General features: G+C 35.6%; 1 protein-coding gene across 1 annotated transcript; it reads right to left on the bottom strand.

The window, feature by feature from the left end:
- Positions 1–5980: 5980 nt before the first annotated feature.
- On the bottom strand, positions 5981–9807 carry LOC131152356 (protein DUF642 L-GALACTONO-1,4-LACTONE-RESPONSIVE GENE 2-like). Its single transcript, XM_058104195.1, has 3 exons — positions 9493–9807; positions 7483–7980; positions 5981–6749 (listed from the first exon to the last, which is right to left on the bottom strand). Exons 1-3 carry the CDS (start codon positions 9578–9580, stop codon positions 6223–6225), a joined length of 1113 nt encoding a protein of 370 aa, XP_057960178.1. The 5' UTR covers positions 9581–9807; the 3' UTR covers positions 5981–6222.
- Positions 9808–12953: the final 3146 nt, after the last annotated feature.

The following is a 12953-nucleotide window of genomic DNA, read 5'->3' as shown; positions in this document are numbered from 1 at the left end:
AGCCCACCCTGCCAACTGAGCTCAGCCCTGGGGGCCTTATATGTACTTTCTGTTAGTATATATATATATATATACACACACATTTTACCAGTGTTGCTAGCTCCCTACATGTGATGTGGCAAAAAAAAAAAAAAAATCCTTTTTACCCTTATTTACATAATGTCTTAAATTTTTTTTTCCAATTATGCCCTCAATCAAGAGCTACTAACTTCCTACATATGATTTGTTTGAATTTTTTTTTTCTATTTTTGTCCTTATTTTACACAATGCTTTTTAAAGTAATTTTCCCCCTATTTTGCCCTTAAACATATGTGTCCGATTCTGACATGTGAAGTCCAAATTAAGTGGGGTCAGTCCCGACACGTCTATCACATTGTGCTAGACGTTCTGGAGTTGACGGTGCTCAAAAATTCCTCCCTTGGAGCTTTTTGCGCACTTAGAAGCAAAATTAAAATATAAACGAACTTAGAAAACTTAGTGGATTTTAGCACTCAGGTGTCCAAGTTAGGTATATAAGGTCCAAACCAAGTGGAGTCAGTCCCAACACATCCATGACATTAAGCTCGACATGTTGGAGCTGACAATGCCCAAAAACTTCTTCCCGATTGAGAATTATGCTCTTAGAGACAAACTTAGTAAACTTAATTGATTTTAAGCACTCAGGTGTCCAAATCAGGCATATAAAGTCCAAACTGAGTGAGGTTAGTCCCAATATGTCCATCACATTATGTTGGACGTGTAAGAGCTGACGGTGCCCAAGAAATCTTTCTTGAGAGCTTTTTGCACACTTACAAGCAAAGTACGAATACAAATAAACTTAGCAAACTTAGTGATTTTTAGCACTCAGGTGTCCAAGTTAGACATACGAGGTTCAAACCGCGTGTGGTCAGTCTCAACACCTCTGTGACATTGAGCTCGACATACCGGAGCTGACAGTGTCCAAAAATTCTTCCCCGATTGAAAATTATGCGCTTATAGGCGAACTTAGTAAACTTAGTTGTTTTAAGCACTCAGGTATCCAATTTGTGCATATGAGGTCCAAACTGAGTGGGGTCAGTCCTGGCACATCCATCACATTGATCTGGACTTGCCAGAGTTGGCGGTGCAAAACTCCTCCCCGGGAGCTTTTTGCGCACTTACAAGTAAAGTTAGAATACAAGCAAACTTAACAAACTTAGTGGATTTTAGCACTCAAGTATCCAAATCGGGAATGCGATGTCCAAACCAAGTGGGGTCAATCCTGACATGTCCATGACATTGAACTTGATATGCCGGAGCTGACGGTGCCCAAAAATTCCTCCCCGATTGAAAATTATGCGGGTTGTCATAAGAAGATAAGGACGATGCCGAGCACTACAGTCGGATGTAACTTTTTTTTTTTTCTATATTTTTTGTTATCTGAATAGATCATGTATATAACATTTTCGAACAATTTGTATTTTAATTTTGAACAATTTATGAATTTTTCAGTAATTATGGTTCAATATTATGTGTGATGAAATGTAATTATTGGTCTATCTAGGTTTCATCCCACTTTGATAATGACAAACCAAGGTATCTAATTGTGCTACTAAGTGTATTCGCAGGAATTAAGGTATTAAGTATAATAATAAGATGCAAATTGTAAGCCATGAAGGGTACAAGATGTGTAATGACCCATAGAATAATGTTATTTAAATAATTAAGAGGGAGAGAAATGGAAACATGAACAGAAGGAGGCAGCGCGTTCGTCAATGACATTGCATTTTGTATATAATAACCCCAGAAATTTTTCAAGCACTTGTCGATGAACACAGGAGTTTCATCGACGAGGGTTCTTTAGGATCTCGTCAACGAGGTGCCGTCTCGTCGATGATAAAATACCGAGAGAGGATTATTGGGATGTCTGAAATTCACCGACGAGGGGGTAGGTTTGTCGACAAACTTTCTATAGGACTCGTCAATGAGGTGACATGGCTCATCGACGAATCCCGCAGTATAAATAGCCCTAAACTAATTTTAATCGTAGAAAAACAACAAAAATATCTTCTCTCTCTCTCTCTCTCTCTCTCTCTCTCTCTCTTCTGGACAGTTCTTCCTCCATCTTTCTTCGATTTCGGCCCCGTCAGTCACCGGATTGACAATCTGAGGCCACCACGATACTCCTGACGGAATTCTCTTCAAGTCTGCTGGGACGGATTGTCGGTGGGATTAAGTCGAATTTCTCCCCAAAATCAGGATAAGACCTTTTAGCCAATTTTGAGCTTCTGGAAGTTATAAGAAATGATGTAGGCCAAGAAATATTGATATTCTGTTTTGGAAAATGTGGTTTTCAGGGTGTGGAATAGGAAGCCCTGTGGGTGTAGGACCAGTATACAATATGAGCTTTTTGATGGTTAGGTAAAGGAAACATACTATGCTAGGAAAACCTAATATGATTTTAGTATGAAGTTTATGTTTTTACCAGATTATTATTCAGAGCATAAATTTATGCAATTTATTGTTGAGGTTAAAGTGTTTTAAATTATTGTGTGACATGAGAGTATGAATATAGTATAGAAATATATTTATACAGTATTTTCAGGAATATGTTTTACAGAATATTTAGATAGTGAAATGCGTTTACAGTATCTTTCAGAATACCATGATTTTATAGTTTTACAGCACCATAACAGGTAGGTTTATAGTTATCTCAGAAAAATACAGTTGATATAGTTACAGATTATTACAGTGTTATAGTTTATACAGTTATTACATAATCATGGTAAAACAGTCAGTTGTATATAGAAACGTATTATATAGTATCAGACCTTGATGGATCAGACAACAGAACACGGTATCGTAGCTACAGATATACAAATATTCAGTTCAGAGTGCAACCACTTAACTCAGATAGTAAGTGGTATGAGATCGATCGTGCTTAGTTGTGGATAGGCTCCCCATCAGATATGGGTTGAGGAGGGCTAATCTGACCGAGGAGTAGAGTGGTTTACCCTGGTCGGCCAGCCAGGATAGATCCAACCTTCGGACCGCACAACCCTGTCATAAGGTGTTGAATCATGATATACAGTCATCTAGGAAAATATTCTTAGATATTATAGTATTATCAGATTTTCCGAAATAGTAGTATTATTATGAAAAGTAATTTTATACAGTTTGACATGTTAAATTATGTAGTTAAAAGTTTAATAAAATGTTATGTAGTATCAGCATTTTTAGTTTTAGTTATTTGTACTACTTTTAATTCGAATTAATTTTTACAGATCTACATCTCAGTACCCACACACTAGTGATAGCATGTTTCATCTTACTGAGGTTTGGCATCCCAGTGTTGAATCATTTTTCAGGTGAGCCAGTTGGGCGAGCGGAGCAGGCTCACAGATAACGGAGCTGTCAGTCTATCCCTTTTTAGGGTGAGTGTTGTGGGGTTCAATTTTTTTAGCTCTAGTATTAGTAAGAGTAGTTCTTGAGAGTACAGGCAAATATGTAATATTTATGGAATATTTAGATATTCTAGTATTGTGTATATATATAGATATATATATATATATATATATATATATATATATATATATATATATATATATATAAGAGTAGTTCTTGAGAGTACAGGCAAATATGTAATATTTGTGGAATATTTAGACACTCTAGTATTGTGTATATATATATATACGGTTGTGTTTCATTTTATTTGTTTTCCACTGTGTAGGAAATTGTTTTAATTTAAAATAACAGAGAAGGTATAATTTTATAAAGAGGTTGTTACAAGATGATTGTATCTTACTATAATCAATGGAACTTATAAAGACCAAGCTTGAAGACTATGGCTATGATCATGGAGCTCATGAAGACCAAGCTTGAAGAAATAAGAGAATTTTTCTTATGTATATTGCAAATAAGATCTATGTGAGTACACTATCTTTTATTATGTGAAGAAGCTCATAGGTGACCTTAGTTAGATCCTAGGCACTTTATATTTCATTGAAAATCATATTATAAATGTGTAAAAAATTATTTCAAAGTGCTAAAATCATTTTTGGAATGAAAAATCAAGAGTCTTGAGGTTTTAGGAAGTTTAGGTGACCGAAGTAGGGTACTCAGTCAGTTGTATGGCCATCGGAAGTGCACAATTCATGTTCTAGGAAGTTTGGGTGACCAAACATCAGAGGTCGGGTGACTAAGTCTATGGGATTCAACCCACAACAGTTAGAAAACGGTTAGTTTTGAAAATGATAAATTATTTTTTAAAGACCCAATGACCATAAAACGGCTAGTTCATTATCTTGCCTATAAATACAGGTTTCTAAACTTGTTCTAGGACATGGAAAGGCATTGATATTGATTGGAATTGATTTGTATTATTATTGGTATCACTCATGCATGAATCCAAGCTTTTGATCTTTGTTGAAAAACCTTTTCAAGCACTTTGCAAATTCTTTGTTCATCTTTCAAGTGCTCACCTTCACATTACTCCTTGAGTTTCATTCATATTCTATTGAGAGTATATTAGTGTGATATTTTCATTGTACTTATCCGCTCAAGTTTGGAGCATTCATTGTACATCAATTTCTATTGATTCCACTTTGTAAGGGCATCTCGGCCTATTGAAGGAGAGAGACATCTTCGCCTTGTGAAGAAGGGATTGTAAAGACATCTCTACCTACTGAAGGAGAGAGGTTTATCCGCCTACTGAAGGAGTGTTTAGTGGAATCCTCAAGTGAGTTACTTGAGGCAAGGACGTAGCCAAGGATAGTCAAACCTTGTAAAAACACGGTTTTATTCTCTCTTCCCTCAACTCTTTAATTTCGTCATATTTGCATTCATACATAGTTTTTGTGATTATTAATAGCCTTTGCATATTTAGTATACTTGTTTAAATTGTGGTGAAAATTGTTTATAGTACTAGCATAAATTTTTTAAATATCTAATTCACCCCCTTTTTGGGATTACACCTTAACTCACAGTAGTTACAGGTTTTTCCAGGAATTAATAGATGATTTCAAAAACAAAATTATTTTAAACTTTTAGTAACGGTTCAACAACTGTCACTAATAATACCATTAGTGAGTATTAGTGACAGTTTTCAAACCATCACTAATAGTTGGACTTTTAGTGATAATCTTCAGCCAAGAAAATGTGAAATTTATAGTGATGGTCTTAAGATTTTAGTGACAGAATAAAATAGTCATTAATAATTAGTTGTCACTGCCATTTTAATGATGAATTTGAAACTGTCACTAATAATCTTTTTTTTTAGTGTTATTTAATCTTGATGATTGATTCTCTTCAACTGGATTATTATTTGTTTGGTCAAAAAAATAGGTATCAACTAGATCAAAAAAAGAAATCCTTAAACTTATATTCACCATTGTTAATTGCAAAGGAGGAGATCTAAAGTTAGGGGTGGTAGAATTCATTGTTGTTCTTACTACAATGGATTAAGAGGTATATAATAGTAAGGGTAATTGAAGCATAATGAGAGTAAGAAGAAGAAGAAGAAGAAGAAGAAGAAGAAGAAGAAGAAAAAAGAATGGTTTCTTTAACATTGACTTTTAGAATGGTTTGTAGAATGTTGAATCTTTATGAACTTAAGTCAACAAAAAGGGAATGCTACCTTGGCCACTTGTGTAATGATTGAAATATACAAATAATGGCTTGTGTATTAGCTTGCTACTAATCAGCTTCACGCTACTAATTCTCTCGTTTACTTCATGCTTCATTATCGCTTACGAAGTATTTTTATAGTTGATGATTGTAAATGTGTTTGCACGATTTATTTATAGTTGACTTTCAATTTAAGTCTTTAAACTTGCGTACGACAATTAAAGTAACAACTAATGCCACATGATTCCTTGCACAATGTAAAGTGTTAAGCTAGTGAAACTAACTCTTGAGGTAGTAATATTATAGCTCCAATAATCTAGACCCCTATTTATTTATTTATTCATTTATTTTATTTTAAAACAACAAATTAAGAAGCAAATCGCAAACTAGTGCCATATTTTGCTAAAATACATGACGACTTTAATAAATCACGCTACCACATATTCTCTTGATGACCATATATTAGTATACATATTTTTTATTTATATTTTAGACTAATGCTCATATCAAACTAAAACCCAATACTGCTTCCCTTAAAAGCAAAAATAAGAAATAAACAATATTCTTAGCATTTGAAGAAACATCTATTTTGCAAGCACTAACAATGGCATGGCCGGTCTCATCACAGCCACCATCAAGCTAGGGTTTGCGCAGGCTCAACAACTTCACATCATCAAGAACCGGGCCACAAAGCGAGGAGAAGTCGTCACTTCTCATCGTGTAGAACGTGCTAAAGAACACCACCCGAGTTCGAGTTGAAAGAGCCACAAACCGCAGGGCAGCGCGCTTGAAGCCGCCTTTGCCTTGCGATTCGTAGGGCACCTTTATGGTGCCCTTGCCAGCAAAAGCCTCAACGACCATGGAGCCTTTGCAGGAGTTGCTAGCATCGCCAACAGAGAAAGAGAGGACGTAAACCTTTCCAGGGATCGTTCGAGCAACTTGGGCGATGGCACTCTCCTTTCCGGCGACGAGCTCCACTGCTCGTTTTCCTTCGGGAACAGCAAAGTGAGCAGAGTCAATGTACTTGACGGCCTTGAGGGATTCCACCATCCAGCCGGGAAGGGGGGAGTGGAAGTCCTCTATGTTGGGAGGGATAAGGACTCCCCATGAGGTGTTGGGAAACACGTATGGACCTTCTTCAAAATTCCCATTTTTCAGTAGGTTCACTGCGCGTCGAAATGGAAGGAAGTTCAAATTAAGAAGCAGGAGAAACAAACTCTCAACTTAAATTCATGTGCTGCACATTTGAATGGCTTTGAGTCATAAGCTACGAAGTGTATGGTGCTGAAACGCTTCTTGGATATATCCATTAGCACCCCACTGCCCACTTACTACTTTTCTTTTTGAAGTCCATAAAATAGAGAAAAGGGAAAAGCTTCCATAATAAATTTTATTTATTTATTTTATTTTTGGAGATATATTAAATTTAAATAAAATGTAATATAAAATTAAATTAAAATTTATCTAAATTTATTCAAATTTAAAAATTTATGCTTGCCCACATAAAGGTAAATGTCAATTTCGTAATAATGGAGATTCATTTGAAAATTTTGAGTTAGTAGATTTTAATTACAAATTTGAAATAATTTTCAATCTATTTTTTTTTTTTATCATTTGTCCTAAATACAGCATATTATTATTATTATTTTATTAAAATTATATTCTCAATTAATAAATAATTTTTACATCAGTATTCTTTAAAAAAAAAAAAAAAAACTTCGTTTAGTCTCATTACTGTCTCTTAATTTGTTTATATAATTTTCCAATTGTTTTTTCTTTAAAAAAAAAAAATTAGCCCACAGCTTATTAATAAATAAATAATAAATACGAGCAGAGTAAATAATAATTAAAATTAAGTTAAAAATAAAAAAAAATACTTAAAAAAAAAAAAGAACTTACGATTAGTCGGTCGGGGTGGATAGAGGGCTCTCATGGCGACAGAATCGAGGAGAGGGCCGCAGGCGGGGTCCTCCTCGACGCCGGGGTTATGAATGAGGATCTCGACGACGTCGTACGCGGCGCGGAAGGCCCAGGAGTAGGAGTCCCAGCCGCTGCTGCTGTAGAGGGTCTGGATGGGGAGGACGCCGGTGTCGGGCGCGACGGAGATGTTGAGGCGCTCCTCCTGAGCGCAGGTGCGGGCGGCGCTGAAGGTGACGGCGTAGTACATCCCCCTCTTCACCCTCACCAGCTGCTTAATGGAGGCCTCGTTCCCCAGTCGGACAGCGAACGCCCCCTCCGGCACCACCAGCAGCATGTCCCCCTGCTTCTGCCCCGACTTTATGTACTCCACGTAGCCGGAAATCTCCCATTCCGGCACCGCTCTCCGCCCCACCACCACCGTCCCCTTCATCTCCCACGGCTTCGGCCCCACCTCGAAGTTCCCGTTCGGTAATAGCCCTGCGCATGTTTTGGAGAACATTAGAAAAAGGGATTCAAATTTCAAAGTAATTCGGTCCTCACACGCACACATTCATCGAATAGCAATAAATTTCACTATTTTTAATGAATTAAAAGTAAAATTTGTACCTATATAACGTATTTTTATATTGTGATGTGTCCCATAAACAATAATACTCTTAAATCAATATATTACAAGATTTGTAAGTTGAATGGTACAAACAATATTTTTTATACATATTAAAATTCCATATTAAGTTTGAATTACACAATGAAAGTGATATCTAAATATTTATTTTTAGTATTCAATTTCAAATTTTTAACATGAAAAATATAAATTTTAACCATTATAATACTCTTAAGAAACCATATAAATAAAAGTGTGACAGTATTAAATTAACCTATTGATAAAATTTATTACTTATTCATTCTTTAACTCAATTCAACTTGACCCAATCCGATTGGAGTAACTCCCAATTCCCTTTTAACTTCTCTGAGAAAAAAAAAAATCTATTTTTAAGTTGAATGGTTTGGAACATGTAACTGGTCTGGACCCAGAAGTAAAAGTGAGATTTTGTTTTAATTTCACCTGAGAGGGTAAAAATGGAATTCAACATAATTTAAATCGTGCAAGTGGATGCCGTGCTAAAGGTGCACATGGCCAGCTATAAAACATGCCTAGGGCCGCATGGACAATAATACCCCTCCCTTTTCGTCTGTGTATTACAAGTTGGCACAAGTTGGCCAAGGTACGAGAGTCTAGACTCGAGAGTATGCTCGAAGGCAGCTCCAGCTTCCTTGGCCATTAGGCGTCGGGAGGATATATGGGTAATTTTGCCTTGTTATTTTTGGTGGGAACCTTTACCACAATTACAAGTTTGACCCTTTGCTATTTTAGTACCCTACTGCTGTTTTTGTCATCAAGTAGCCCACAGCTGGATAAGTAAATAAAATTTAATTCCCTGCCGCATAGGCGCAGCGCAAGCAGATTGGTCCCGCGCAAGGATTAATCACAGCCGTCAAAAACTTCTCCGCCCAGGTCAAGTGTGCAATTATTTCACTATGTACATTTACTTATTTGCCCTTATTCATTTCCATCAAATGACATATTTACCCTAAAAAAAAACTACTCTACATTTGAAACTCGAAGCACCAAGCAGCATAACCGGCAGAGTGCTTAAATGACCAAAAGGCCCTTTGTCAGAGAGTTATTCGCCGACAAGGAAAAGGCCATTCTGGTCATATCGGATTGCATTATTGACACTTGCTCCGCAGAGAGCATGGGATGAAGGCACTCAGATGGATAACATAAGAGCTAGCATATATAAATGCCGACCGTTGGATACATTGAAGCTATACACGGTCAAACCAATTAATCGACGGACAGCATGCATTCCCGCGATACGGGGCACTCCAGAACAAGTAATACAGAGTCTAATGCCGACACTTATAAAAGTTGAACCTCGAAAGGGCGGGAAAACTACAAAAATACAACGCAGAAGGAGGGCTTACCGTCGGTGAAGGATAAGGCGAGGTGGCAGGTGGCGCACAGTAGCACCGACACCAGGGCGGCGACTTGCATTGTGAAGTCTCTGAGCATTGTTATTGTGTAGAGAGGCGGTGCACGATGAGTCGAGAGTAGGGGCGGGTGCGCAGCGCCTTTTATGAGGTCTACGTGGAAGAAGCCCCTCAGATTTGCTGAAAATATCGGAAATGCCACTGGGGACTGTTCTTTCACGTGGTTGGCGTAATGACGCAGTTGCCCTTTTTCTGGGGCGGGTGTCTTCTAGCGGAGAGGTCGATGACAAAGGCTGGTCAGGTCACATGGCTGTCCCAGTAGGCTGTAGCAAAGTATCTTTAGGCCGCGACATTCTGGCTGACACTCTTGCTAGATTTCGTTGGAGGGCATTTTCGTCATTACACCATTTTAGGGTGTTTTTTTTGTTAATGATTTTTTAAAATTTTTGAATGATTAATATGTCCTTGCACATGCAATCCAAACATAAGACAGGCTAATAATTCAGTTCAGTTTAATTCCATAAACTTTTAATCGTTAAATAAATACAACCTTCATATTACGGACTAAATGACCAAAATGCCCTTGAGATTTTGGTGTACCTAATGTGGTTAATCAATATAATAATAGTGGTCCACTCTTTCGGGAAGTTGATTAGTGTCCAAAAAAAATTGGATTATTTGACCATGAAGCAAATATTGTAGTGTGGATGGTGAGGTGATTGTAGGCAATATCAATCAATAGGGAAGCATCAGAATAATGTGAGTTTAATAATTGAGCTTATGTGTTCCAATAGATCACATATGTGGAATTGTATTGGCATCACACCCATGTGCTCCTTAGGGATTTATTTTCTCCTCTATGTCTAATATTTTCTTATCATTATTCCATCGGCATTATCTATTAAGACACGTGTAAGGATTAGGTGTAAATGTAGGAGTGGCACGAGTCTATGCTTAACTAGTGATTTGAGATTTGTCCGTTTAAATCGAATCCAAGTTCAAGTTATAATGATTTGCCTGTAAATAAATGAGTTAAGCATATTTGAGTCGGGTGCCTAACGGGTTATCCATTTAATTAAAAGTACTTTTTTAATAATAAAGCGACAAAACTTATGCTATTTAAAAAAAAAAAATTTAAAAACCCTAAACCCTCTCATTTTTTGAAATACTAAGATTTGGGGGGGGGGGGGGAGGGAAGAGATAGGTACTTCTAAAATGATTCTTGCTCATATTTATTGAAGGGTTTAAAAAATATATTATATATTTACTAGTGAGTACTCTAATTGGGTACATTCAGATTTATCTTTTACACACCCATTTATAAATATGTTAATCCAAATATAACTCGTTTAAGTCTCACCTCTGAATAACACAACCTAAACCTGATTCGCTTTGCCATCCCTAGGTACTATAAGTGTAACACAATCTAAACAAAGGTAAACCAAGGAAAAGTTACTTGTTTTGGGGGAAAATAATTTTACTATTGTTCATTTAAAAAATATTTTCTATCCAACCAATTGTTAAAAATATTTTAAATTTTTTATCTTATCAAATGAAATTATAAAACCAGGTGGTGAAAAATAAGTTTTGTTGTTAATTTTCAATTTCTTTCTTTATTTTCTTTTTATTCATTGAAGGTTTATTAGACTTCAACCTCGAAGCTAGAATTTAAAACCTCGAAAATATGTGTGTGTGTGCGCGCGCGCGCGCATGTGTGAGGATAATTTTTTTTTAATTTTCTAAATTTGCACAAACTAAAAAACGTGCTTTGCGATAGGGCAATTTAAGTAAAATAATTATATAAATATAATACATGGATAGCATATCAAATGCAGGGTGTATAATAATAATAATCAATGTACTTTATGTTGTTGGTGCTATTTAATTGTTGTCCTTCGATTTTATGGTCAATAATTTTGAAGCATATATAAGAAGAGATATATGCTGCCATAGACAAAAAAAGAAAAGAAAAAAAAAGGCATAGACAAGAAAAAGTTGATTGCCAAGTGCTTTTTGATTTCAAGGCAGCATATGCATGATTCATGTTTCTCTGATAAATTTATTGTCAATTCATGTGTAGCTAACATGTATAAATGCACAAGAAGCTAGTTCTAGTCGTATATATTAAAATAGGAAGTGGCCTTTAGTTCATCCCATAAAATGACATTTTTTCAAATTTTATTTTTTGATGTAAATGTTTGTTTGGTATATAGAAATACTTTTATTTGATTTATGTTATAAAATTTACAAGAACGCTCACAAAATGCTCATTTAATATTTGGTTTAATATGAGAATCTTAATAGACATTTCAAAAAAAATCATATTATAGTATTGACTTGTAATCAAATGATATATACAACAATAATAATAACAAAATCAAGTCTTAAGTCTCATTAGGTGGGGTCGGTTATATGAATAATTTTCTGTCAATTTATGCGATCATGGACCATTTTTTTTTACAAATCTAGGGATATTAAATCCTTACTCACTATCTTCTCCCAAGTTATTTTAGGTCTACCTCTATCCTTTCTACTGGCCCACACAGTAACTAACTCATTCTTCCTCACTGACGCACTATGTGGCCTACGTTGCAAGTGTCCATATCGTCTGAGTCGTTATCTTCTATAAGAGTTGCACCTAACTTACTACAAATATTTTCATTCATGAATTTATCTTTCAGTGTTATATAACTCATCTATTTAAGCATCCTTATCTTGTCAACTTTTACTTTTTAGATATTTTGTTTATCTGTTGCCCAACATTCAAATCCATATAGCATAACTAGTCTTATAGTCGTCCTATAAAACTCCCCTTTTAATTTTAAGGGTATTTTACAATCACATAGCATACTTGAAACACTTTTTCATTTTACCTAACTTGCTTTAACTCTGTGCATTCCATCATCTTCAATTTCTTCTTCAATTTGCATAATAGGTCCTAGGTACCGAAATCTACAAGTGTTATTTATATTTTCATCATCAAGTTTAACTTTGTCTCCAATTTTCCTCCTATCATTACTAAAATTACATTTAATATATTTTATCCTAAAGCCTCTAGATTTTAAAGATTCTCTCCATAATTCTAACTCACCCTTTACTCCGTCCCTAGTTTCATCAATTAATACAATATCATCTGCAAACAACATACACCATGGAACCTTCTTTTGAATACTCTTAGTCAATTGGTCCATCACTAAAGCAAAAAGATAAGGACTCAAAGCAGATCTTTGATTTACACCTATGGTGATTGGAAATTCTCTAGTTTCTCCATCTATAGTCCTTACACTAGTTAATATTCCATCGTACATATCCTTAATAACATCAGTACACCTACTACATACACTTTTTTTTTTAAAATCTAAAACCCACCATAAAACTTCCCCAGGTATCCTATCATCATATGCTTTTTCAAGGTCAATAAATATCATATGCAAGTTGTCACGCCCCGAACCCGT

Source organism: Malania oleifera, chromosome 3 (assembly GCF_029873635.1).
Source record: "Malania oleifera isolate guangnan ecotype guangnan chromosome 3, ASM2987363v1, whole genome shotgun sequence".
Classification (NCBI taxonomy): domain Eukaryota; kingdom Viridiplantae; phylum Streptophyta; class Magnoliopsida; order Santalales; family Ximeniaceae; genus Malania; species Malania oleifera.
This window is presented reverse-complemented; position numbering and strand designations above follow the sequence as displayed.